At 45.7% G+C, this 25,909-nt stretch overlaps 3 protein-coding genes across 4 annotated transcripts in view; 2 read left to right on the top strand and 1 right to left on the bottom strand.

The window, feature by feature from the left end:
• LOC118795742 (voltage-gated potassium channel subunit beta-1-like) overlaps window positions 1–6,635 on the top strand; it is a 36,319-nt gene extending 29,684 nt beyond the window's left edge. Inside the window, exons 9-14 of the mRNA XM_036554447.1 lie at window positions 1,653–1,738; window positions 2,950–3,070; window positions 3,880–3,974; window positions 4,209–4,329; window positions 4,888–4,976; window positions 5,308–6,635. Of these exons, the coding sequence (XP_036410340.1) occupies window positions 1,653–1,738; window positions 2,950–3,070; window positions 3,880–3,974; window positions 4,209–4,329; window positions 4,888–4,976; window positions 5,308–5,397 (602 nt within the window). The 3' untranslated portion in view covers window positions 5,398–6,635. The remainder of the gene's footprint in view (window positions 1–1,652; window positions 1,739–2,949; window positions 3,071–3,879; window positions 3,975–4,208; window positions 4,330–4,887; window positions 4,977–5,307) is intronic.
• Window positions 6,636–7,999: 1,364 nt separating this feature from the next.
• LOC118795777 (translocon-associated protein subunit gamma-like) lies at window positions 8,000–11,719 on the bottom strand. Its single transcript, XM_036554505.1, has 5 exons — window positions 11,512–11,719; window positions 10,575–10,701; window positions 10,352–10,450; window positions 9,273–9,404; window positions 8,000–8,172 (listed from the first exon to the last, which is right to left on the bottom strand). Exons 1-5 carry the CDS (start codon window positions 11,642–11,644, stop codon window positions 8,106–8,108), a joined length of 558 nt encoding a protein of 185 aa, XP_036410398.1. The 5' UTR covers window positions 11,645–11,719; the 3' UTR covers window positions 8,000–8,105.
• Window positions 11,720–16,933: 5,214 nt separating this feature from the next.
• Window positions 16,934–25,624, top strand: LOC118795684 (protein mono-ADP-ribosyltransferase TIPARP-like). 2 transcript variants are annotated; one of them, XM_036554345.1, is made up of 6 exons: window positions 16,934–17,100; window positions 18,503–19,408; window positions 22,967–23,153; window positions 23,297–23,484; window positions 23,954–24,259; window positions 24,793–25,624. In XM_036554345.1, exons 1-6 carry the CDS (start codon window positions 17,069–17,071, stop codon window positions 25,238–25,240), a joined length of 2,067 nt encoding a protein of 688 aa, XP_036410238.1. In that variant the 5' UTR covers window positions 16,934–17,068; the 3' UTR covers window positions 25,241–25,624. The 2 variants fall into 2 exon arrangements, with proteins under 2 accessions (XP_036410238.1, XP_036410239.1); XM_036554346.1 differs by having other exon boundaries at window positions 16,935–17,116.
• Window positions 25,625–25,909: the final 285 nt, after the last annotated feature.

Genomic DNA, 25,909 nt, shown 5'->3' with positions numbered 1-25,909 from the left:
TGTCCCTCGCCGTGCGACACTGAAATATGTTTGCCTCTCTTGTTTGCTCCCCGTCGCAGTGCTGAGCTAACCTCTTGTTTTTTCGGTGCGGTACCGGTTGACCTCGGAGGAGCGAGAGGATGAAAGCGAGGCTGACCCTGGCTAGTGGAGCTTATGACAGCTTATTACCTATCTGTACACACCATTCCAGGGGACCTCTCACTGCTTCATTTTTATTACACATGCACAGCATATCAGGAAGAGCAATGGTTCCCAAGCCTGGTCCTCATTCAGTTCTGGGATTTGACATCACTTGACTGGATGTGCTGTTAGTCCTTTGTGAAATACTGACTGTTTTTTGTGATTAATGTGCTTGTAAAAGACACAAGTAACTTTAATAACAATTTGTCCCTTAATCACATAAGTCATACTGGTTAGCATTCAGCTTTATTGCATAAGATTAACTACTTGTTCAAGTAAATGTTTTCAGGCCTGAAACAATGAATTAAACTATCATTTATTTTTGCTTGAAACAGCCGCGCAAGTCTTGTTTAAGGGCCAGTAATGGTCAGAAATAATTTTACATGAACGCACCTCTGACAACACCCTTCCTCTTCTCGTTTGCCCGAAGGAGATACCTTTCAGGTGACATCAAAACCAGATCAGGACATATTCAACATCTCATTCAAAAATAACTAAAGGCAGCAGGAACAAAAATCGGGCTGTATCCCCAGGACAAGAACTGTGTGATCAAGGCCTGAGCTCGAGGGTACAACAGCACAGTCTCACTTGGGATTCAAGCCTACCGTTGTTGGCTCACAGTCTGTCTCACTCTACTCAGACCGGGGCCCACACCTGTCCACAGGGCTCTGCACAGCAGAGACTCAAGAGCCTTGGCTTTCTTTGAGAACGGAGAGGAGGGGTGCTTTTCAGACGCACCCGCAAAGCCCGCGCCTCACACGGGCCCCTCAGGTAGCTCCGCGTACGTGCTGCGGACCTCTCTCCTCCTCCCTCCGCCGCACGTGGAGCCGGATATTTTAAGACCTTCTCTGTGTAATTACGTGACATTAAGGCAGAGTGACAGCTGGCCCCAGGGGAACACAAAGGAGCTCCAAGGCTGTTCTCTTTTTTTTTCGCCCAGTTTTCAGTGGAGAAGCACTAATGCGATGAGAATCTGTCTGCAAAAAATTATAATTTCTCCCAAATCCCTTAATTCTCCCGGTTTGTGGAATGGCTCGCGGTGATCAAAGTGAATATTTTAATTCCGAGCGAGCGGTGAGCCCCTCCATGGTTTTAAGCAAAGAGGAAGTGAGCTGAAGCGTTGCCTGCTGTTGTATACCTGTCTACATCCCCGCAGAAGACTTTTTATATCTACCGCATGCCTCCTGTTTTATATGTAAAAACAAGAAAACACTTCACTCTCTTCTGTTGGAATGTAATGTGTAATAAGTACAAATTGATTTAATGCAGCATGGATTTAACATGTTGCTTGTATTTCTGCACTCTCCATATATATCTAATTAATCTTCATATAATTACAGTATCTCGCTTTTTCTTGCTCATATTTATTAATTGTGATATTTTCATATATGGGGATTGATGAAAAGATTCATTAATAGCTAGTTCGCTAGCCAGATAAATAGGTTTGCTGACTGATTGTCTTGTCTTTACAGAGATTGTGAGAGCCATGACCTATGTGATAAACCAAGGCATGGCCATGTACTGGGGGACATCTCGGTGGACAGCTATGGAGATTATGGTGAGAGAAATTGAACACAACTCCACACAAGTTCCATACAACCTCCACTGCAATACTACCATTGTACAGTTTAAACACAACCTGCCTTCTACTACAATACTACCGCTATACAGCTTAAACACAACAACTACTCACAATACACTACAACTCAATACAACCAATGTATAACTTAAACATAACCTGTAGTCCAACACAATACTAACACTGTACAGCTCCCACAAACCCTACACTCCACCACAATACAACCACTGTACAGCTTAAACATGTCTGCTCATTCTCCACACTGACTACCATTCAATCTTGATCATATAGCATATGTATTTAGAAAATAACCAACGTATCACAATATGCATATGGATTCTGATATACAATGCAAATTATGTCCTGGCATACGCTGTGATTAACATCTATTCAAAGGTTTTTGAAGCATGAAAGAGTGCCATGGGTCAAAATGAGTTTGTCCTGAATATGTTCATTACTGTGGCATGCACTGTGATGGAGGATATCAAGACGCATAATGATCACAGATGTTCATTACTGGGCGAGCGATGTAGCGGACACACTTAGAAGATGCAGGAGATGCATTTTCCTTAGGTCCCCCGTTGATTTCACTGCATACAAAACAACACCAAACTGAAATAAGAAAGAGCGGCACAGATTGTTTTTCACGCCGTTGCTCACACCGCTGGTCTCTGCTCTCTCCGCGCTCGCCCTCGCTCCCCAGCCATTCTCATGTTTTAAATGGGAAATTTCGTGTAGAACAATGCGTGGCAGCGTGTTTATAGATGTCAGAATCACTGGATCCGGATCACCGCGAAACGGGGACTGCCTGTATTGTCTGATTAAATGGAAATTGCTATAAAAATCACTTCTGCTGAGGGTTTTAAGGGCTTTGGAGAGAAGAGAACTGGGGGGTATCACGCACAAATTAAAATAATCAAATAATCAAGGCTGCGGGAGATTGGAAGGAAATTTGGAACATCATCAGAAGAGTGTCTCTGTCTTTTTGTCTCTTTTTCGTATTTTTGCGATGATTCCGAGGTAAGCCGGTGCCTCTGCAGTTTCTTAAAAAGCACATCTGGGCTTCTTGGATTCTTGAAACGGCATGAATAATTCACAGAAAAAGTGTCGTGTTCAAGGAAATTCTCCCTTGTCTACTTTTCTCTCATCCTCTACACCCCCCCCCCCCCCCCCCCATTCTGCCCCTTCAGGAGGCGTACTCCGTGGCACGGCAGTTCAACATGATCCCGCCGGTGTGTGAGCAGGCCGAGTACCACTTCTTCCAGAGGGACAAGGTCGAGGTGCAGCTGCCCGAACTCTACCACAAGATAGGCAGGTGTCAGTCAAAGCTGTTGGTCTGGGTGTCAGGTGTTGAATGTTGGCGCTAGTCAGAGGCAGTGAAAAAGGCAGACACCACAGATTACATTTACATATAACATTTTTTACACATTATCATTTATACTGTACATATGTTTTTACATATTTCAAGCTGGATATTTCAAGCCATTTGCTCTAGGAAATGACAACAGTGTTCCAGCGGGGATTCAAATCTGAATACTCTTATACTTGTAAAGTAGCCTTGGGTCATATTTTCACAGACAAGGATTCTTTGCTATGAATGTATTAACAGCTCTTTGAAATGTTGCTTGCTGATGTTTCTTTTACAGTTGGTATTTACACTCCTTGTATGCAAAGAATGCCCTCTGATGTGTAAGTCGCTCTGGATAAAAGTGTCTGCTGAACGAATGTAAATGTAGATGTAAATAAAGAAATCAGCATACCTAAACAAGCTGCCGAGCGCCTTTGCGCCTTTCCACGAAGAATAAAGGAGTTTTGCTCTTCAGCTCCCTATAATAGCACTGCGTTAGGCACACCTGTGACTGAGAACGCATTGCTCTGGGCTTTGTGTTTCCTCTCACACACTCGGTGCATCCCTGTTATGCTGAAGCAGCTGGTCAAAGCGACGTGTCGCATTCTGTTACCACCTTTCTGCGCTGCAGGTGCTGTTCGGCCTGCGCGCGCTGCGGTGCGCTGTCTTTCCTGCGCCGTCGCCTCTTCCGTCATCTCACCTGTGGTGCGTCTCCGCTCCTGGCTGTGGGTGCTCCCGTCTCACCTGTGGTTGTGTGTGTGTGTGGCTGCAGGTGTGGGCGTGGTCTCGTGGTCTCCGCTGGCCTGCGGAATCATCACGGGGAAGTACGAGAACGGCGTCCCAGAATCCTCCCGGGCCTCCATGAAGGTATGGTGGGAAACAGCTGACACCCCTCTGCCTGCTCATTGACTGTCCTTGCAGTGACCTCCACTCTACAGCGGGAATTGATTGCTTCTGCCTGTTTGCTGCTCCGACAGCACTGAAGTGCACTGATAGCATTGGATTGTGGCCCTTTACGTTCTTCTTTTGATAGATTAGTTAGATTGCTATCCTGGGTCATTATCGTTGGTCTGTTTCAAGCTCTACCCTCTCTCCCCCCAGTCATACCAGTGGCTGAAGGACAAGATCGTGAGTGAGGATGGGAGGAAGCAGCAGGCCAAGCTGAAGGAGCTGGCCCACATCGCAGAGAAGCTGAGCTGCACCCTTCCTCAACTGGCTGTGGGTAAGCAGAAGGGGCACAGCAGAATGTCTACTCACTGCTGTCATGGTTGACTCACATTCTGTGTGCTGCCACCTAGCAGTAGCCATTAGCAGTAATTTCAAGGACTGCTCATGGATGTGCTGTGTGGAAATTAGTAATTAGTGCTTCCATTGAGGAGATTCGTTTTCATCATGCAACAGAGCATGTTCTGGTTTTCCAGTGATTCCTCTTGCTCAGATCCATAGCTCTTGCTATGCACATGCTGTCATCTACTGGACACCAGGTGTAATTTCTCTGTGGTGCATTTAAAGAGAATAGTTAGTTGATTTTTGCAGCTAAAAACCATTACTGCAGACTGTGGAGGTGTTGTGAGAACATTTAGTATTAGCCCAAGCCCTGGACCTGACCAATCAGAACCGACAAATGTCCCCTCCCACCTCCCCCATAATTATGACACACGGCAGCCGCCAGTCTACAAAGATGCATGTCTCAAGCATAAGTCTCCAAAAAATGAAAGTTCTCCTATGGTAGAAATACTGTCATCTGCTGTTCTCCATGTTCTGTCACTTACCTCTCCAGCCTGGTGCCTGCGGAACGAGGGGGTGAGCTCAGTACTCCTGGGAACATCAAACCCAGAACAGCTGACAGAGAACCTGGGCGCTATACAGGTGAGTGTCTGTTTTTCGTGGTCTGGGCTTTATTTAATTACATTTGTTTAAATTTTGATTCCTGACACCGGTAGCTGTGTGTTTCCTTGACAATCCCTGCCCTCCTGTCTTTCTCCTCATTTTTCTGTGCCTTAACCTCTAAGACACCTGACTCTCATGAGAATCTCAAATGCTTGAGGGGTACAGTTAGCTGCTGAGCTGAGATACCACATTGTAAACTGAAGTGTGAAATCTCATGTCTTAACATGAACAGATGGGGGAGAGGACATTTCAGAGCCAGTGCACCGGTGCCTCGTCTTTAAAGGTCAAGTGACAATGTTTTCTTGTTCAGGTGCTTCCAAAGATAACGTCTGACGTGGCATCCGACATCGATCACATCTTGGGGAATAGGCCCCACAGCAAGAGGGATGTCCGTTCATAGGACCCTGGGGGCCAGGGTGGGGGGCGGAGGGCCCCTCTGTGGTACCTGTACCCCCGCCGTGTTCCCCTGTCATGGTGATCTTATGCGTCTCCAACACAGATCCTGCAAATACTCCACATTTCATGCTGAGCTCCTCTGCGACAAATGCATGCCTTTGTGGGAGGGGTCATAATGTGCGTCCTAAATGGGTTTATACAGCAAATCAAACCAAGAGACAATCACAGAAAAAAGTGTCTGGAAAACAAATCCTCATCCAAGCAGTGTAACTCCTCGTACTGTGTTATTCTGATGTATTACCTTCTAAAGGTCCGCTCATCTAGCCCCACCCTGTGCGTCAGTGTGAACCGTGACCCCTGCGTGACCTCCTGGAGTGGACTTCCTGTTTGGCAGTGAGGGATCACTGATGCTAGTAAAGTGGAGTCTGCGTCCCTGAGGAGAATGGATCCGCTTGTCATTGCTTGTGTGTGTCTCCCCCCTCAGGCCAACTAGGGAACTACAGTTCTGTCATGTAACTGAAAGAGGGCAAAGCGCTCTGTGGATCTCTTTTGAAGGGAACTTTGCCTTTGCCAGAGTGCTTAGCAAAGAGTGTCAGCTGGTGATGAAGTGATGGGAACAAGCTGCTACATGACAAATAACAAATGAGAACTGAAAACCAAATGATTATTACTATGCCTGACCGTATCTGAAACTAAATACAGACCAAATATAGCAACACGAAAAGATAAAACTCTCTGAGGGGTCGGATCTGCTAAAACTCAACTTCCTTCATGAAAATGCAATATTAGATATTTAAATAAAGTGTCTGTTGCCTCCTCTCTGACGTGACGATCGGTTCCACTTCAGATCTTAGTTTGTGGGTCCTACTAGTAGTATTTTGAGTGTGTCTCAGTTTTTGTGGATCAGCTGACTTCTTACAAAAATTGAAAAGCACCAGCAAAATACATTCATGCAGCTGTGAAGTGAAATGTGATGCTTATGGTGTCCTGGTGCATCTCCCTTATGGGCAGTCAGGCCCCTTTCCACTGTAGAGCTGGGACCAGGCTGACTCACCAAGTCTGGAGAGGTTTTCTGGTGCTGGCTGTGTTACAAGCAGATCAGAAGCAGAGTTGGCAAACTAAATGGTTGTGTTGTATTGTTCAGTTCCAAAGCTGTCAGGAGGGATAAAATGTTATAAGAACCTTGATGGACTTAAATGCTTGACTGTAGCTGTCATTTAAGCAGTCTTGAGTTGACTTGACTTTTTTTTTGTCAAATATTAGCTTATTCATCCTAAGCAATGCAGGTATGTCACGGCTACAGCTATCTAAAGCTACACTAATTTGCCCTTTATCATTGATAACATAGACAGCTGTTGCTATCCTTTGTGGGATGATAGGTATCACTTACCAGTTGGTGGGATGTACCCTATACCTACAGAGGATCCAAAAGTGACCCCGCTCTGAGAGGGATTCTTATAAAATATAGCTAGCAAATTTTCATATTAACAAAACAGATGCTTCAATATATCTTGATGTTTTGTCAGCTTACGAGTCTACAGCAAATAGCTATTCATTTTTTGTGGCCGGGTACTGTAATGGAAAACCAACCAAGCCTTGCCAGGCAGGCCCATACACTGCAGATTCCAGAATGGCTTGGCACAGCACAGTCCCCTGAGTGGAAAAGGGGTATACGTATTTGTGGGGACTGGGGCAAGATTCCCAGTCTTGCTGCAAAGGATTCTGGGGTGAAATGAAAATGCAAGTAATGGTCACTATTTACACCTGCAACAGGGGCAGAGATTTTCATTTCTGTTACACTCTGTGGCTCTTGATTGGTTCTTAGTGGTTCTCTTTCTGCTGAGGTTCAGTTGTGGTCCTAGCATGAAAACACACCCCACTGTATGACAAAGGTCAGTATTCTTTTCATTCATGCATTGTTGGGATTTAGTGTAAAAACATTCTGCCAATGATGTGAGCAGCCTCAAACTCCATCACCCACAATCCAAGACTGCAACTTGCTCTGAGAAGAGCGCCAAAGATGAATGATTCAAACGACTAATCTGAAAAAAAATCTGAGTTTTCTGAAATATCTCCATCATTGAAGTTCGGAAATGGAAACATGAAAAACACTTTGGAAACGGAAGTTATTGAAATTCTTTGTCTTCTGTGCTTCTCCTAAGACTAAAATTACACCAATTTGCTCTTTTAAATGATTAATATGTCATCTAAAAAGTTTCAGCTTTTATGAAAGATTGATAAATGTTGGCTTTTTGGGCTGTTTTAAACAGCTACCAAACAAACAAGCATTATTGTCTCTTACCACCTCTTGGATCTTCTTTGCCACGAAACAGCAGCTTTTGTAAATATATACAGTATAAATATAAATAAATAAATGTATATTATTTAGCTTGATTAAATAAAGTTATGGTGTTGCAGATGTTTTTTTCTCATTATTTTCTTGGTCATTGGTAGTCTGACTTTCCCAGAACATTGACAAAATCCTCTCAACCAATACAGAATCAAAGCCGTTGAAGGAAAATAAAGAACACAAAACTTCTTGAAAGTTTAATACGTTTTATTGTCATACTGCCTTGGAGTGATCTCTGTGTTTATGACCATGGCTGGAATCCAAGCTCAGCACCCCCACCCACACCCACACCCATCCCTCCCCCCAAAAAAGAAATCCCCTCTCTCCTAACCCTCAACTTTCAGAACAAATTCCCTCTGGGCTCACTTGGAGCCAGTGGACAGCAGGGCAATGAGTCCAGATGCAGTACTGATAGACAGGATGTAGTTCCTGGAAGGAATCTGTCAAGGAAAATGATTTAAATCCAGTGACACTCACAACGATGAACAGAGAACACTGATACTCTGCCACACCGTGCTTATAAGACAACAACATTATCCCACTCATACTGTTAATCTACATACAAGTACAAACAAGGCAGCCTTCAAAATAATTTCATACACTCCGCTGAGTCCCTCACGATCTTCAAGAAACATCTGAAGGCACAGCTCTTCTGTGCCCACCTGATCACCTGAAACACTACAACGTAAAGCACATTCTTAAGTCTTAAACTTTGTTTTTCTTATTTAAAATGAATGTACTCATATCCCTACCTACTAGCTTGTACCTTGTCTGGCTATTGAAAGTAGGTCATGCAGTGTTTCTAATATTGTTGACTCTTTATATGGCTTTTTGCTGGTGCTGTACTTTGCTTCACTTGTAAGTCGCTCTGGATAAAAGCATCTGCCAAATGAATAAATGTAAATGTAAATGTAAAATAAGGTTTTGCTGTGTTGCCTGGCAGATTCCCTTTGCCAGGGCAACTGAATTATCCCATAGCCAGCACCTAGCTGAGCGGCTAAGCACCATATTCCAACTCCAGATTCACAGACACAGGCCCCTGAAAACCAGTCCAGCTCCAGCTTGTGACAGTACTTACCGTCTGCGTCCTGGAAACCACCTCAAAAGAGCAGCCAAACTGAAACGCATCTATCCACTAACAAAATCACTGATTTAACTGACTGCATCACTAATGCCACAATGAACACACTTTGCTAATACACCTGCCAGAGATTAAGCTAGTGCCTGAAACGTGCATCTGATGCAGAACAATAGTCAACCCTTGTCTGCTGTGCATTCCTCCAAAGAGTGACACTTAAGAGCTTGCATTCAATTACACACAGAAATCTACAAAGTCATTGCTATTGATAACTTTTCCCATATTAAATTGGTTAATTTTGACAATAAAGTGCACTAGCAGGTGGGATGGACTCACAGTGCAGTGAAGCATATACCCAGACTACTTCCGGGGTGAATGTGAAAAGTCAACGTCATACTGTATGCAAATGTTTTATACGTTGCTTGAAGGACCTGGAGGCAGTAAAGGATACACAGTGGGGTTGAAGTTCTTCAGCAAGAAGAAAGAGGCAACAATGATGAGGATGAGGTAGAGGGCGTTGTTGTAGAAAATAGAGAAAGTTGTGGCCTCATAGTCCGCCACCTCATTCTTCTTCCACAAGATCCTGTTGGAGGAATGGAGAGGAACAGGGTCATCCATTTATTGTTATTCACCCCCCACAACACTGAGAGCCATTCAATTATAAACATGGCCTCTAAGTCTATTAAACAAGAGCCGAACCAGCCACTGGTCATTTGGGGTGCAACTACAGTACTTTGCTGATCTTTGCTGATCTTACCCCCTAGTGGTAAAATTCTGCTACTACAGCAGCTGCCCAGACACTGTGTGGGTGACAGTGCCATTTGAGGGCCGTTTCCTTCAGCTGGCGACAAAAATGGATGAAACAATGACTAAAACATTATATGATTAAAACTGAGTGGAAGTGGCAACTGGGACAGCAGGTATTAGTTCTGACCTATGACAGGCATACATTGTGTAATACAATGAATGTAGCATGCAAGGCCTGTTATGTTTATAAATGAGCAGCAAACTGCAAACAGCAATGTACCACATTCTGTTTCACAGCAGCACACAAATGCATTTATAGCACATGCTGTTCTTGTGGTCTTCTGCTCAGAAATGTTAGGTTAAAACCCAGCAGGTGACAGGAGTTCTATACCACAGACACAGAACAGAACAAATGGACCTATACAGATCAATCAGTGACACCCCCCAATCCATGGCAACCCTGTGAAGTACTGAACAATGAGTAATTCTGGTCTGAATCTTTGGATGGGTCAAAAGTATCACATGGATAATATCAAATCAGAGGAAGTGCAGGGTTCTTCGTTTTGCAGTATGAAATTGGCCTGTTCAGGCCGATTTCATACTGCAAAACAAAGAAACTTACACTCCTCAGTTCAGTCACAATGATGAAGTCCAAAAAAATCCACAATCTCACCAATCAGGACCAGGATCAATAGCCTCTCTCATACAAACCAACCACTGTTTTCAGCAATATGTCTAACCAAAGAACAGTCAGTTGTAATCTCTTCAATCACAGTGCCCAACCTGTCATCCTTCTCCTTGCGGGACATTTTCCTGTTGTCTGCCTCCGACAGCTTGCGGATTACCTCATAGGAAATGGCATCTTCCCGTTTCTGGGCGATTCTTGAAGGGAGAGAGAGAAGGTACACTCGTTACCCTCATACAAACATTAACGTCCAACAAAACCGGGACCATAATGGTATTTAGATTCTGAAGTGTTCCTTAAATTCTTACTTTGAACACTTACTTGTGTTTGAGGACAAATTTGACATTCTTGTAAGCTAAGGCAACCAGGTATGTGCTGATGAGGGTCATGACGCTGTAGAGAACTGCAGACTGGACAAGGTCCATATGCCATATCCTCCAGTAGAGCCCTGACAGATTAAAGTCACAGTTCAGATAACCAAGCTCACAGACACTGCCCACTTAATGACTTTCCGTCCCCTGACCAATGAACTCTTTGAAACAGAATTGCTTAGCTACTTATACTGAACAACATATCAAAGTGAACTACCTACAGTTTCCTCTAGTGTTTGTATTATGGGTCTGCACATGCATGCGTACCATGACTGCTCTTACTAACAAAGGTAGAAATGCACTTTGAGAACATTGCAACGTTTACTCAGCACACTTGAGCTAACTTGCCTATGTAGCTAAGCACACTTCATTTACCAATAAAAAGTACTGTATGTGAACTAATTAGTGGGGGCTCTCCTTAACAACCCATCCAACTCACTGTTTCACAACCACAACTATCATTTTATTAATATTAGTAATATTACTACTACTACGTTTTTGACCACCAAAGACATTAAGGTAGTAATCAACAAAGGAACATAGCTAATCTAGCTAGATAAAAACTTTAAACGCTTTTAAGCAACAAGCCACAATGTTCTCAGGAGAGAGAACTGGAATTTGAACTTTAAACGAGTTATCTAACTACCAGCTATCTTCTCAGAGTACGCTATTTGATAGGTAGACTACAAGCAACGCAGTCACCACTCTATAAATGTAGATAATATTGCAAATGTAACGTACGCATGCTGTTAGACAACTGGCTAGCTAAAAGGCTTGCCAAAAACACAGTGTCAGATAACGCTGTTGCTTCATGGCATCTCTATCGGCCAATGCCACCCAGTTAGCTAGCTCACAATAAATATAACAGCAAGTTAAAAACTACTCACATATGGGCAAAGCGGAGACGATGAGGGCATTGCCGTAGAAAAGTATCGAAGATTTGAAGGTGAGGTTCCTGCTAAAGTCTTGTAGCAGGAGGTCTTCTTCCGACTGTTGCTTACTATTGCCTCTTGGCGCCATGCTCAGACAGTCACCTTGCTAGCCAGCTAGCTACCTAATGACCACCCGTGCGATCCGACTCCGCGTGTGTAAAGCCGGCGGACACGTAAGAGTTTGAATGAAACTTTTTCTTCCGCCTCGTCAGCACAAAACCGGAAGTAGAAAACTCTCGACCGGATACCATAAATGTTGTACTTAAAACTGCAGCAATTGCAAGACGGCTATTGTATCGTACTGCAGCACATACTCTGTGTGCACTTACCATGATATGGTTCTGCGACTGAGTTGTGGATTCACTGTGGATTCATTGTGGCATCACCACGACTCCTTAGGTTAGGTTCAACCATTCAGTAACTGAAACTCCTGAAGCAGACCGTGTGCTCTCGCCACCGATAAACTGTCTCTGACTGAACAACGAACTCTAGAAAATCAGAGGACTCTTTATTGAAAGTTCATTCATTTAAGTGTGTGATGTAGACTCATTTCCACTAGAGGGAGACATCTACACTCAAATGCTTTTTACTTCCAGTCATTTAGCAAGCACTCTTGAACCGAGCCACTTCAAAAAGAAAGGGGTATCTGCACATACAATAAAGATACATGGACAGCATTGCCCAACAGTGGAAAGACGTTAGTGTATAAATGTCACGGTACGGGTTGATGATGACCCACAAAAGTGGAAGCAGTTAAACAACAATGGATTGATTTTACAAATCATCAACTCAGGACCAAGTCAATTAAAGATAACAACAAAGTCCTACAACTGACTGTTCAGTTCAACACAGGGCTACAGTTATGATAGTGTCCAACCCCTAAATCTAGCACTAACCCTACCTTAAACATTATTTCAGCCCTAATCATAACCCTAGGCCTAAAATTACCACCAAACCAAAAATTCACCTGGGTTATGCCCTTTGTTCTCTCTTTTTATTTCCTCAGGAGCGCTCTGTTAAGCCCCCTGTCCCATTATTATGCACCCAGAATCTTCATATTAGCATGTACAACCAACTACTACCCCAGCCTTGTTAACGAACTCTGCCAAAGAGGCTCCTCCCAAAGGCTCCTCCTTCTTAATTGTGTGCGTCTAATCCTAATTCTAACTCCATCCCTAAAGGTAAGACTAAATCGTACCCTAACCCTAGTCGTAACTAACCTGTAATCAAAACGCAACTGTTACCATCATCGTAGTAGTAATAGTAAACCTAACCATAAACCAACCCTGATTTCAGTTCTAACCCTTACCCTAATTTCAGACCTATGACTAATTTCAACTCTAACTCTAACCCTAAACCTAATTTCAGATCTTGCTCTAACCCTGATCCTAATTTTAACCCCAGTTCTTAATTGATACAGTAATTGATGAATGAAAGCACAATTTCCGCGCCAGTAGTGTCTGCACTTTATTACATGTGACAGTGCCGCTAGTGCCCCCCAGTGGCTGGCTGATGTGAAATACCGTGAACCTGTGTGCCATAGTCTCGACAGGGCTTGGTATCGTGGACCAAGTATTTAGTCTAGTAGCGGAGTCCTACGTATACCAAAAGACCTGGCCGGAAGGTACACGAAGGATGTCTGTGTGTTGTTTTTCTCCTTCAGATCCTGAGTGCAAGCACACATTGCTTTTGCATGGGTACTGACTGTGCATCTTTGCGAACTTGTAACACTGATACTAAAGGAGATCATTTCAGTGTCAGTCAAGGTTTGCTTCTCTGAGTTCAGACATCTAAACTGAATTGACCTCTTTGCGTCTGATGCTCTCGGAAATTGGCGACACACGATGGTCCTCATTTAAAAGCAGTCTGTGTTCTCCCTCTGTTCCGGACTTTTATTTTGTTCTCCCTCTGGGCTCTTAAGGTTGTTGTTGTCTGCCAGTGAAAGTGTCCGGTTTGATTTGCCGCCCTGTAGTCTGAACGACATGCGCAGGATAACTAGGACGTTCAGTTTTTAAAATGTATCATAACTGGAATTAGTTCCTGCTGTTTCCATTAGAATTATTTTTTTTAAATGAACATACATCCCCGAGTTTGCAATTCCACTCAATAAAGTTTCAGAACTGTAACCATGATAGAAACGTGCTGGGAGTGCGTGATTTCCGATCGCCACCCGGGGCAACGTCAGCGCAGCTGCGTTTAGGAGCGGCTTCTAAGCAAATGACGCGCTCGTTACTACATGCCCCGCAGCTCTCGCCTCTTTCATGTTTCCTGGGTTTCGAGAGGCACTAACAAAGGCGACCAGTGGGACAGAACTGACGCTTTTGTCATCTTTACGTACGCGTCACAAATGGTACCGCTCACACGCAAAAAAGACTAACGGGTTTCTTTCATGAAGACAACATAACACTGAGAAACAACATATCATTTTACATCGCATGTCAGATATCTGTTCATGCTTTACGTTCATACTTCGTATTTATTTGCAAAATGGTTTCCTTTTGCGTGCGGTAGTCCAGGTGACACCAGACCAGATTGTGTTATCTGGGGACCTTTTGTCGGTCTCCTTGCACGTCAGCTCCTTTGATGACAGGAAGAAGAGAGGGTATCTGCTCTCCACCCACTGACGGAATTCAGCCCGGAAAAACGGATTTACCAGAGTCGCTCTCAGAATACTCACGTCTGTTTGGAGTTCTGCTACACAATGCCACAGTTATCAGATCGCACCTATATGAAGAATAAAGTTAAAGGGATATAGAAATATATAAATTCATCCAAACATGTGCCACACATATTGTGAGATATGCATATTATCGCCGCACTGCTGCTCTGCCTTTACCTCTGTGCCTGTGGCAGTGACAGTTTCAGTTCACACGAACGCCCTCTTTGGCACAGTTTTTATCTTGGAGACGGTCTTTGGCCAGCAATATAGCAGTGGGCCTAAGAACTGCCACACTTGTCATTTTGTCATATAGTCATTAACAAGAAGATAACACATTGCCCAGAGCAATGCACACACCATCATGTTATATTTCATTGAGATCAATGCTGGGAAGTGTGCTTTTTTTGCAGGTCAAAGGGTGGTTGGCTATGCAAGTATGCTTATGATTGTGTGTGATGGTGTGTTAGGGGTGGGTGTGGAATCATCTGAAGTCATACAGAATGGAAACCCACCTGTACAGTGAATCCATCATGAAGAATGGTTTCTGGCGAACTTTCAGGAAGTCTTGGATGATGTGTACAGGAACAGAGCCAAATCAACTGACCTGACTGACTTAAAGAGTTTCTCTGCACATGCAAAGTTCTGGTTTCCTATAAAAGAACAGAGGTGGTCAAAATCAATACAGTCTGATGACACTTAGAAAGTGCAGATTATGCAAGTGGGAAATGTTCATTTTAGGGATTTTTTTTCTGTTTCAGCAAAACCAGGTGCAGATGGACTTCAAACCTACTGAAAGCTAAACAGATTTATCACAAGTGGCAGATGATGCTGTTGCACAGTCTTGATTTGCACTGTGTTGTAAGAGGCATTCCTGAGCTCCATAGTCACAGGAAGAAAGCTAACAGTTTCTCCCCTCCCCTCCCCCACCCATCACAGTCATTCCCTGAACTCCAGTCTCACTCTCGTCATCAGGGTTAAGGTCAAAGGTCATGAGCTCAACTTAGTCATTACAGGAGGCTATGCCTGTTTGTGACATGGAACACACAGGTGGTGTGACACTTAATCAGCAAGTGTGTGTGTGTGTGTGTATGTGCGTGTGTGTGTGTGTATATGTATTGGTAGTGGTGGGGGCTACCTATGTGAAAAATATGCAGTTTGATATTTAACAAGGGAGAGCATTTGTAGTGGTAGGTTTTAATGGGGTGCCTGAAAGGTGTCTGGATTTCCCTTGCTGGGATCCTTTTGCAGTTTGATTGAATATGTCATGTTCTCTGTCATTGATCCTGAAAAGGCTTGAAATACAGAAGCTTACAAATCACACCCAGGGGAGAGAATGCATCAGGTCAGTGGGGGCAACTGGTGGGCTGCGCTGCGAGATGTAAATTAATTTACACAGACAGTCATGTCAAAACTGCTGTGCCGTTTTCATTCTGATCACTCAACGCTGAAACATCTGCTGCACTCCACACCACTGTCAACCTGCTGAGTGAGTTTCAGGCTCATTACAGTTCTCTCTCTCTCTCTCACACACTCTCTCTCACTCTCCCTCGTGCCTCAGCATGACGTGTTGGCTCCTGTCCATCGTCTATCTTTGTCAGGGAGGCGAACCTTGGGCTCTCAGAGCACATAGATAGGAATCGCTCAGCACGGCTTTCTGTCGTATTTACTGTGAGCTTGTGTTTCAACATCCCCTGCCCACCACCACGACCCATGCACGTACACACACACACGCACACACATACATACACGTACACATGCAAACGCATGCACGTACACACACACACACACAAATATAATACACAAAAGTGGCACACATTTTTATAGAAGAGCAGCGGATTCACCACAGTATATGTTATTAGAGTTTTTCAATTTTCACACCCTAGTTCACCTTTCATGGGTGTGAACTTCACTAATTTGTGTGACAATGTGTCCATTATTGAGATTTCCCTCACTGTAGATGACCTTTAGCAAAGGACTCTTTCCTCGGCTCAGTGACCTCAGCTGCAATAGGCATTTTATTTAAATTCAGGCTGTAAGTTTGCATATGATGCAGAACGCATGGGAGAGCTCAGATTATGACATTTTCTTCAGATACTCAAAGGATAAAAGTGGCTTCAGATTCTTCACTGATATCTGTCTATGCCAACACTACTTCTGCTTATTTATTAATTCTTCACATAGTAACCAAATAAAACACTTACATTTGCAAATCTGATGCAGTGTGCCTACAGAAAGCCTTTGCGATGAAACTCTTCCTCTTATTGAACAGCGAGAGGTGAGGTGGTCTATTTTAGTGGTTGGGAAGAAATGTTCAAAATTGCTTTGTAAAATGCACATACACATTTATTTCACAAAATGTTCTGCAACAAGTATTCATGACCTTCTTAATAGTATGAAGGGCTATTTCTCTCTCCGACCCCTCTCCCCAATACATACACATACAAACCCCTTGCAGTTGCTGTTGTTCTTCCTGTACGGGAAAACGTGTTTTGAATACGATCTAGTTGATGCAAACGAGAACGAAACTGAAGCGCCCGTCCGGAGACCCAATCACACGTAGTTATCTTGCTCTCGTAGGGCAGCCACTTCCTGGCACAGTACTGATAGACCGGTTTCTTTTCTCTCCCTCTTCTCATTTCAGCGTCAAAGCCCGCCTCCAGCCCGGAATCCCGGCGCTCTGAGTGGATGACGAGAAAGGGAACAGAAAGTCCTCTTAAACAGCTGTGTATCTGTGGTTGAGCTTCGTCCACCACCAGAGCTGGTGTAGCCTGTGCGCTGAATGGGGATTACTCGTTACGCACGAACCGCACCTCAGTACATATTAGAGCGGATACCGGAGGTCACGATTCCCCTATGAGCAGGCGGACAACGGAAAAGACAACTCGGTTCGTTCCAGGACAGGTAGCTCTGACTTTGTGCTTTTACAGATTGCTAGGCCTAAACATAAACTGGACAGACACATTATAATTAAGTGTTCATTTTATTGTAGCCGTCCAACAGATGAGTTCGGAGTCATGCAAATATCGACTTGTGTCACATGCAACATTTGCAGCAGGAGTACGATTTCGTACAACAAAGCTGTGTTAAAAGGCGATGGGGTAGGCTAGTAGATAGGCTACTCGAGAAGGCTCCGCAATGCCCATCAGAACTGCAGTACGTGGGGATCGCTTTAACAAAAGGACATACGTGCAAACTTGCGCGAGCAGCGATTTGTAACTGGCACGTACACTTCAAACTCGGAGTATCAGATGAAAACGATCAAAATACTCCGTGGGGACAGACTGCTACAGCTGAGCAGAGATCGTATCAGTCCGCATACGCAGATTGTAATTACACCATGCCACCCGTGAGAGAAAGAAAAGTTATTTCTGCAGAAGCAGCCGGCGGCTGATTTATTTGGTTTCAGTCTAACTTCTTGTTTCCAAGTTAATCATCGGTCACATGCAGTGCGCGTCGGGCTGGCAGCGCACATATTTGAGAGGCTAGTTTTGAACATGTTTTTCTACCAGCGACAAGACTAAATTAATCTCTTTAATGTTTTGTGTCAAATGGTGGACAGTATGATGTAATGTAATGTAGAATGTTGTATAGTAAAACATTGAATTTCTTGAAGTGTTATGTCGTGCACCTGATAGCCTGGGATATGGTATGTGCGTGTGTGTATTATTTGGTTGATACTAATTTTTGAGGTAACATCGTCGTCTCAAAGGTTGTGGGTTCAAGTCGCTTGTGCAGACGTTGCTCCTGATATAATTTTTTTCATAAATGAATGTGGTGAATCTATAACATTGTAAAGTATGTAAAATATGGTTACCTGGAATTAGGATTAAATACGTAATTTCTATTTATAACCCGATTTAGTGCAGAATTAGGTGTGAAGGGAGTGGGAGTGTGTTTTAAACAATGGAGAATTGCATTCATTCTTTCTCTATATCTGGCATTTAATGTGGGACAGAGGGAGTCCTGACACTTCCAAGTTTGTCTCTAAAATTGTCAGAATTTGTTGCCATCATAGGAATTCTTCACCTTTCCATACTCACATATACCTCTCCCACCTTACCAGAATAGCACTCTCCCTCTCAATTGCAGAATGGCATGACTGTCATTCTCAATAAGAGAATAGTGTCTTTCTCTCTCTACCTGAAAAACATCTCTTCCCTCCCTGTACCCATACCCTTTAGCATCTGTGTAACTAAATAGAATCCCTCTCCTTCTGCATAACTGAATAGCATCTCTCTCCCTCTGAATACCTGAATAGCATGTCTCTCCCTCTCTGTACCTGAACAGATCTGAGGTGTCTTGCTCCAGTGTTGCCATGGAGAAAGCTTCGGGTCCCCTTCCGAAGCCGGCGGAGAGCATGGAGCAGATTCACGAAGAACCCTCTCCGGATCTTACTGCGGGAAGCGGAGAGTTTGCGGAGCCGGTGGGACTGCCAGACCGGATCCCCCTCGTCAAGCCTTACCTAAAAAAGAAGCTCATTCAGAGGAAGGTGGACACCAAGTGTTTGCGGGCGCTGGACACCATTCTGACGTCCTTGCTGGGCTCGGACACGCTCGTAGGGGGCGACGGGGTGTTCGTGCCTCAGACGCCACTGAGGGTGCAGAGGCACCTGTGCTCGGCCGCGGGGCAGAAACTACCCCGGAGAAGGCGGACGTGCTCCAGGAGCGAAGCCACAACCTCGGGACTGTTATCTGGGGACAGACACAGGAGCGTAGCCAGCCAGCTCTGCTCCTCAGGGCTAAGCAAAGGGGACGAGCAGCCACTCCACGGAGGCTGTGGGACGGTAGCGGTGGCTAACGCTCGCCATCTTTCGTCTCCGGGGGGCGAGGTGACTGTCACCAGAGGCGGCGTGCGGGAAACGGCCGAGGCACCGCAGACGGATGCCAGCTGCCCGGGAGATGGGCTCTTCCAGGGCAAGAGCGAGGAGGCCTCTCTGGACTTGGTGTTCGACCTCCTGACCCAGCTGCAGTACCACACACACCAGGCAGACGCGGTGCCCATCTGCATGGACTTCCTGCGAGGGGCATGCGCCTACGGCAGCGACTGCGCCCACCACCACACCGTGCTGCCGTACCACTGGCAGATCCGGCGCGCCGACACCGCCGTCTGGCACAGCGTGTCCGACGACTCCCAGGACCAGCTGGAGAGGCTCTACTGCAACCCGGACAACGAGGACGTCCGACTCAAGTACCAGTGAGTACCTTCATTCTCCACTCCATCTGGGTCACTGGATCCCCTCATATGCTTGTGTTTGCACTAGGGAGGGAAAAGTTAATTCACCCAGAGCCGATTGGGGTCAAAAGGCGTACTCCCATGAGTGCTCTCAAATGGAAAAACGAGCCCCCAAAATGTGTGACACTGATTTTTAGTTTTGCTGACCATGTCATGCCGTGTCATGACTAGCAGGCCCCGACTGCACCAGGGACCTGGAATTGGTTGTGAGAGTGCTGATCTTTAGACTGTGTAGGTTTTCAGATTCAGCTGCACGTTTTGGAAACGTAGGAGGCTCTGAAAGTCAGTCATACTCGTACAGCGGTTTGGCAGTTAGTCACCTCGCTTTAAAATGTCAGATTCTGGAAAACCTCGCTGATCACTGCTAGTCTCTTCTCTATTGGTGGCCCCCAGGGGACCTTTCTGTGTGAAGTTGTGGCTTCACTTGCACTTACTGCGTGATGCTGAAAACAGGAAGTATGGTTGTGGGAGCATGGACATACCCCACTCAGCAACCAGCTGACCTTGGTTACACACACACAAACACACTGGCTGATGGTACACTTCTTTGTGTGGTTCCTTTCTATATGATTTATTAAACCTTATTTGCATTAGAAACCTTATTTTACCAGAGTATGGATATATTTGAATATACTGTCTAAGTAGAGTGAGTAGCTTGAGAAAGGCCTCCAGCCGGTAGTGGACCTTTATCTTATCATGCACAGCTGATCCTTTTTGGTGAGCTTTGCGTTGTTTTTGAGCTCAAACCTATTTTTGAGTTTACACCAGTGTTGCTTTTCGTAATTGCTCCCTCGGCCTCCTTTCTGCATCTGCGGCGGCCTCCTTTGGCACTCCGGAGAGGTCGTGGTGACACAGCGCTGCGCCCGTGTTCTCCGAACGTGTTCCCTCGGGGCCCCGAGGCACCTGCCTTTTCACGATAAAAACGGTCGCTCCCACACGTTCAACCCCCCTGCCCCTCGCCTGGGCGTCCCGTCCCGCCCTGCTCTCCACACATGCAGCGCACCACCAGAGCCATTTGTGTTCCCACAGTAACGAGATGCAGATAACGGCGCTGCGGCGGCTTGCAAACAAACAGCTACACTTCACCGTTGGCACGGCAACGGCCCTGTTTGGCCCCTCGCTGTTGCCAGTAATCTGTGTTTAACTCTGTTGTGCCCTTCAGCGAAGTGCTTCACCTGAACTGCTGCAGTTCATTGATAATGAGTGCAGCTGTACTCTAAGCTTTGTAATGACTTACTCAAGGATCATTTCCCCAAGCAGGACTCAGGCTGGTAATGCTCTAGTCCAGAGTTCACTGATCTAACCTTTGCGAATGGTTTTTTTCTGTGGTTGAGCATAAGTGCTCCTCTTTGCTGCTACTGTTGCGTAGTCCCGTAGTCTCCTGGTGTCAATGTGTGAGGAAACAATGCGTACAGTTGCAGGACACCAAGTGCCGGTTTTATTCTTGGAAATACACCGGTCGTGGAAATTGGAGCGAGAGAGTCGGAGGGAGCGACATGCCAAGTTCTCACAGCATTTCCATGATGTCGTAGCAGTGTTGCAACGATAGCATTCTACACATGCTGGGTCACATTAACAGTGCTCTTTGCGTCTGAACTCATTTGGCAGTTAAAAGGTGAAGGCAGTGCTTTGGAAGGCTCGTCCTGCAGGCTCATGCCCATCTTTGCTTGTTGCGCGTCGCCATGGGCACCGTTGCCAATGGTGACGACATTGGCTCAGGTGAAAGCCACATCAACAGTCACCATGACACCTGTTGCCCATGAGCAGTACACTGGTGTTTGTGCACTTTCCTCGGCAATGTGTGAAAGGTCCATCCGAGGGCTGTATGAAAGTTCCACCCATGTGACTCTTTCTGCTGCTTTTGCAGACTCTCTGAAGCACTCTCATACAGACTGCAGAAATATTCTGTCTCTCCATTTCTACCACACTGACAACTCCTTTTAACACTCCTTTTTAAGTCAGACTTTAAGATAAGATTTGTTGCCTTGCGGCAAATGAAAATTATTTTCGGTTCCTTTTTTTTTTAGTCTTGAATTCTTTTTTTATTTTTAACAGAGCGACATCTGAAACGCACCAACACTGAGCGGGGTAAAGTGAGTGTTCTCTGCTGTAGGCTTTCCTTCTCCTCTCTCATTGATGTGGTTGACAGAGAGACATGAGTCTGTGGTAGCAGCTCAGAAATAGCAGTTCGTGACTGTTAGGGCTGTTCTGTCACTGAGGCAAGGGGGAGTAGCATGAGGACTGCAGGCCAAAGTCCTCTGTGCACAAGTTTAACTGGCAAAGTTTGGTTTTCAGAATGCAGGTGAATAAGTGTGGTAGATGGAGTCATTGGTCAGTGATGGCGGTTGGTTGTTTGAGGAGGGTGACTTGTTTCCCCTGTGCCCTGAGCGATGAGGGTCATGAAAGGGACAGCCCCATGGTAAAAACATGTAAGGTGTCCCATGTCACACCCCCTGCCCCAGATTGTCTCATCTTGGCTCAGGTGCTCCTCACGCCCTGCCTGGTGGCTGTGTAATCACCTGACAGTCTGACACACAGCCCTCAAGCACTTCACACTGTCAGTCAAGGCTTTGTGTGTATGTGTGTGTGTGTGTGTGTGTGTCTGAAGAGGGTATTTCTTTCTCACGCATAGATGTGTTGGCATACGTACACACTTACAGAAGGGCCCCCCTTCACTGCCCTCAAAATAAAATTTCCTAATATCTCTACTCCTTCATGTGTCACACACTTCCATAAACATGGCAGCGACTGTGACAAGTGGAGGGAATTTAGGTGAAGCCAAACTGTTCCTCTCTTCTGTAAGAGACAGATTCTCTTACAGAAGCTTCTATCTTCCTCTATACTCAGAGTGAGTCAGCTCTATGTCACAGCCAGAGCACACAGATCCGGTCAGGCTCCTGGCGTGATACAGTAAGGAAGCTCTCTCTCAGAATGACGAGGCGAAGAGGGACCCAAAAACGCTGACAAGAGACACTCAGCTGTGAAGTATGCCGGGATGACTCGGCATTAGTCAGCATCAGTATCGCTCCTTCACTCTCTGTCCCTCACTCCCATGTGAAACTGAGGGGCCAGGCTTTCAGAGGGGAAGTGGGTGTGGCTCACTTGTGACGGGGCAGAGAAGTGGAACTGTGTGTGCCTATTCTCGAACCTGACGTAATTACTGCTAGAGGATGATGTGTGAGCTGGGTGTGTGTATTTGTGTATGCATGATGTCTGTGTTCTGACTGATGTCAGATCTGTTCTGCCCTAATCCATATACACCACAGCTCATATACACACTTCTGAATATCTGAGTTGAAAAAACATCCTGTAAACCTGAACTGTGCCTGGAAAAATGGCTTGTAGTGTTTGATCAAGTTGTTTGCTTCTGATATACTTTACTTTAGTTTTCAGTCTAGTAGAAAGTTCTAAAAAATATTTCCTTCCATATGGATTTAAAAGTTAAATCTAACAGCATGAGTTGTATTCAGGTGCTGGGATATGTCATGTGACTGAGCTATGTTCCCTTTCTGCCTCCAGGGGGCGTGTGTTCATGCTGGACTTCAGCACCATGCAGGTGCGTGACCTTGAGTTTGACCAGGTCAGGCGCCTTTCCACACCTTCCCTCACCACAACCGCACCACCTGATGCTAACCCTGCCGCCAGCTACCACACAGTGTGGAAGTACTACTGCAAAGATAACCTGGGGTGGAGAGAGTACTCTGAGGTAAGACACCTGCCACAGAGCTCATATTTCAGGAGGTCAAACAAAAATGGATTTGTTTAACAAAAAATGAGAACCTTTTGGTGCGCTGGAGGTTTGGCTCATGGCTCTCTCTCCCCCTCCCCCACCATTGCCATGGTGACCAGCCGGTGGTGCGACTCATTGAAGAGGCCAGTGGGCGTGGTCTGAAGGAAGTTCGCTTTGTCACACACCAGAACCAGTATGTCCTGAACATCCGAGACGGGTTCCAGCAAAATGGTGTCTTCGGGTTCCGCCGGCAGATCAGGAAAAGGCCGCTCTTCCTCTCCTCTGTGCTGCTCACGCCTTACTTGCGGTGAGTTCCGTTACCCAAAAATGAAAGCGTACCCTCCCCTCACACATAATTATTAACGGCCAACAGTGTGTGCAGTCCTGGTGCTAGTGTTTCTCCTCTGCTGTGCATAGGAAAGCTCTGTAGTGCTGCTTGTGCAGTTGTTTATAGGGCACTGGTCTCTATGACTGAGGTTTAGAAATTTGAGCCCTGGATAGGATTCTACTGTGGCTTTGTGCCTTTAAGCCAGGGACTCAACCTACATCACTCCAGCAAAAATTCAAAACGAATAAATATGATTTCTGTGTAGGCATTGCCAGATGTCCTGAATGCAAAAAATAATGAATTCATGACATAAATTCAATAATAAAGTGAATATCAGTTGGATTTAGTCTGAGCTGAAGTCATCTTTTGGGAATAGCTTTGCTGTGTACTTTGTTGCTGTAAAATATGTATTGTGGTTGACATTGTCTATCTCTCCTGCCCCCCTCAGAACACTCGGTGGTCTCTGCTCTACAGAGAGCTCTAGCTCACCACCCCCCTCCCCTATGGCACTGGCTCCACGCACCGCACTGCCTCCTCCCGCTACGCCAGCTTTTCCCGCCACGCCGCGGGTGTTCCCAGAGACCTGGCTGCCCATGGGATCCTGCCAGGACTTCGTCCAGGTGCCCGTGTCCTCGGAGGACCGGAGCTACCGCACCGTCTACAGCCTGTTCCACAGGACCGTGTCGGAGACCCGCTTCCGCATCCTGAAGATCTTGCGGGTCCAGAACCCCTTCCTGTGGGAGAAGTACAAGAGGTGAGGGAGAGGCCTGCGGGTGTGGCTGTGGCTGTCTGTCCTTAGGAGAGGTTAAAACGGGGAAGGTTCAGGGTCACCTTATAGTTTGTGTGTTGCTCATTTAAATTGAATAGATACATGTATGTTCTATTGTGCAGGAAGTCGCTCTGGATAAGAGCGTCTGCTAAATGCATGTAGTGTTATGTAATGTAATAGTGTAAGACTGCAAGATGAAGAATGTCCCCATCCTTCATTGGTCTAGATATGGATGGGCATGAAGGCAAACAATCTGTCTAAGTCTTTGACAGAATCTCTTTGTCAGTGGCATGAAAAGTCCGGAGGGAACTGTTGCATGAGACTGTTATACTATCCCCTGCACTTCTGAGATCATCATCTGTGACCTCAAAAAACTGCCCCCTCCTCTGTCTGTCCAGCAGCCGGTCTACTTGAGATTCCGAGTTCCGGAATGTTCTAGGCTCACACTGTCAGATAATTGAGCAGGAGGGGTTCTAGAATGTTACCGATGCTAACGTGCCTTTCCTCTCCCTGCACAGGAAGAAGGAGTACATGTCCAGGAGGATGACGGAGGCCGAGCGCGGCCTGAACGAGCGCCACCTCTTCCATGGCACCTCTCAGGACGCAGTCGACGGCATCTGCAAGCACAACTTCGACCCCCGCGTGTGCGGCAAGCACGCCACCATGTTCGGCCAGGGCAGCTACTTCGCCCGCAAGGCCATCTACTCCCACAACTTCTCCCGGCGCTCACCGAAGGGCGTGCACTACATGTTCCTGGCCAAGGTCCTGACGGGCAGGTTCACGCTGGGCAACCCCTCCATGCGCCGTCCGCCCGCCCTCCGCCTCGGCGACCCCTCTAGTGACCTGTTCGACTCGTGCGTGGACAACTGGGTCGACCCGCAAATATTCGTCATTTTCAACGACGACCAGACCTACCCCTACTTCATCATCCAGTACGAGGAGGTCTCCAACACCGTGTCTGTCTGAACTGTACTGTGGGAGGGGTTTACCTGGAGACTTTGGCATGACCCCAGGTGAATTTCAACTGTTCAGTCTTCCTGTGTGCTACAACGACAGGTGGAGAACTAGTATGACCCTCCTTTCCTGCCCCCCCCCCCCCTCTAAGTCTCCTGGCCTGAGTCCAGTGTGAGAGGAAGCACTTTGGGCTATCCCATAGGGGTGGAGCATTGGCTCCTTGGAGGTGTAGCTGCATGCCCCAGACTGGTAGAGATGTAAGTAGCAGGGGTGGGGCTGTCACAGGCTGTTGATCTGTTGATCTCTGTGCTCTGAGTGGTGTGGCTGTATGTCCACAGTCTTCTCTAAATGCACGTCCAGGGTAGATTCCTGTTTTTCTTTTTTTTTTTTTGATCTCCTGCCTCCTTGGAATGAAAATTTAATTGGAAGTCCATTTTTTTTCCTTCATTTTATTTCATTTATTACTGCTCTGTGCCTTTATGGTCCTGAAGTGTTTATTTATGTTTACAGTAAAAAAAAAAAAACAATAAAAAACACAATAAAAAAAAAATTTTGTTATAAATATTGTAGTTTATTTGAGACTTGGTTTTTAAACCTTGAGGTGAGCTGGCTTGAAGGCTGTAGATTTGTCGTAGAAACTCAGGGTGTGATATCACAAAAGGGTAACAGCCTTGTGAAGAA

This window comes from Megalops cyprinoides, chromosome 20 (assembly GCF_013368585.1).
Source record: "Megalops cyprinoides isolate fMegCyp1 chromosome 20, fMegCyp1.pri, whole genome shotgun sequence".
In the NCBI taxonomy this organism is placed as follows: Eukaryota; Metazoa; Chordata; class Actinopteri; order Elopiformes; family Megalopidae; genus Megalops; species Megalops cyprinoides.
The sequence above is the reverse complement of the archived record's forward strand: the minus strand, read 5'-3'. Positions and strand labels throughout refer to the sequence as shown.

What these genes read in the sequence shown, in the direction of transcription:
- LOC118795684 (XM_036554345.1), top strand. Translation starts at nt 17,069, where the DNA reads ATGAGCAGGCGGACAACGGAAAAGACAACTCG. An exon ending in CTGCTCACGCCTTACTTGCG is followed by an intron (nt 23,485 to 23,953) that starts GTGAGTTCCGTT and finishes TGCCCCCCTCAG; the next exon opens with AACACTCGGTGGTCTCTGCT. An exon ending in CTGTGGGAGAAGTACAAGAG is followed by an intron (nt 24,260 to 24,792) that starts GTGAGGGAGAGG and finishes CTCCCTGCACAG; the next exon opens with GAAGAAGGAGTACATGTCCA.
- LOC118795777 (XM_036554505.1), bottom strand. Translation starts at nt 11,644, where the DNA reads ATGGCGCCAAGAGGCAATAGTAAGCAACAGTCGGAAGAAGACCTCCTG. An exon ending in AAATTTGTCCTCAAACACAA is followed by an intron (nt 10,451 to 10,574) that starts GTAAGTGTTCAA and finishes TCTCCCTTCAAG; the next exon opens with AATCGCCCAGAAACGGGAAG. An exon ending in AAGAACTTCAACCCCACTGT is followed by an intron (nt 8,173 to 9,272) that starts GTATCCTTTACT and finishes GATTCCTTCCAG; the next exon opens with GAACTACATCCTGTCTATCA.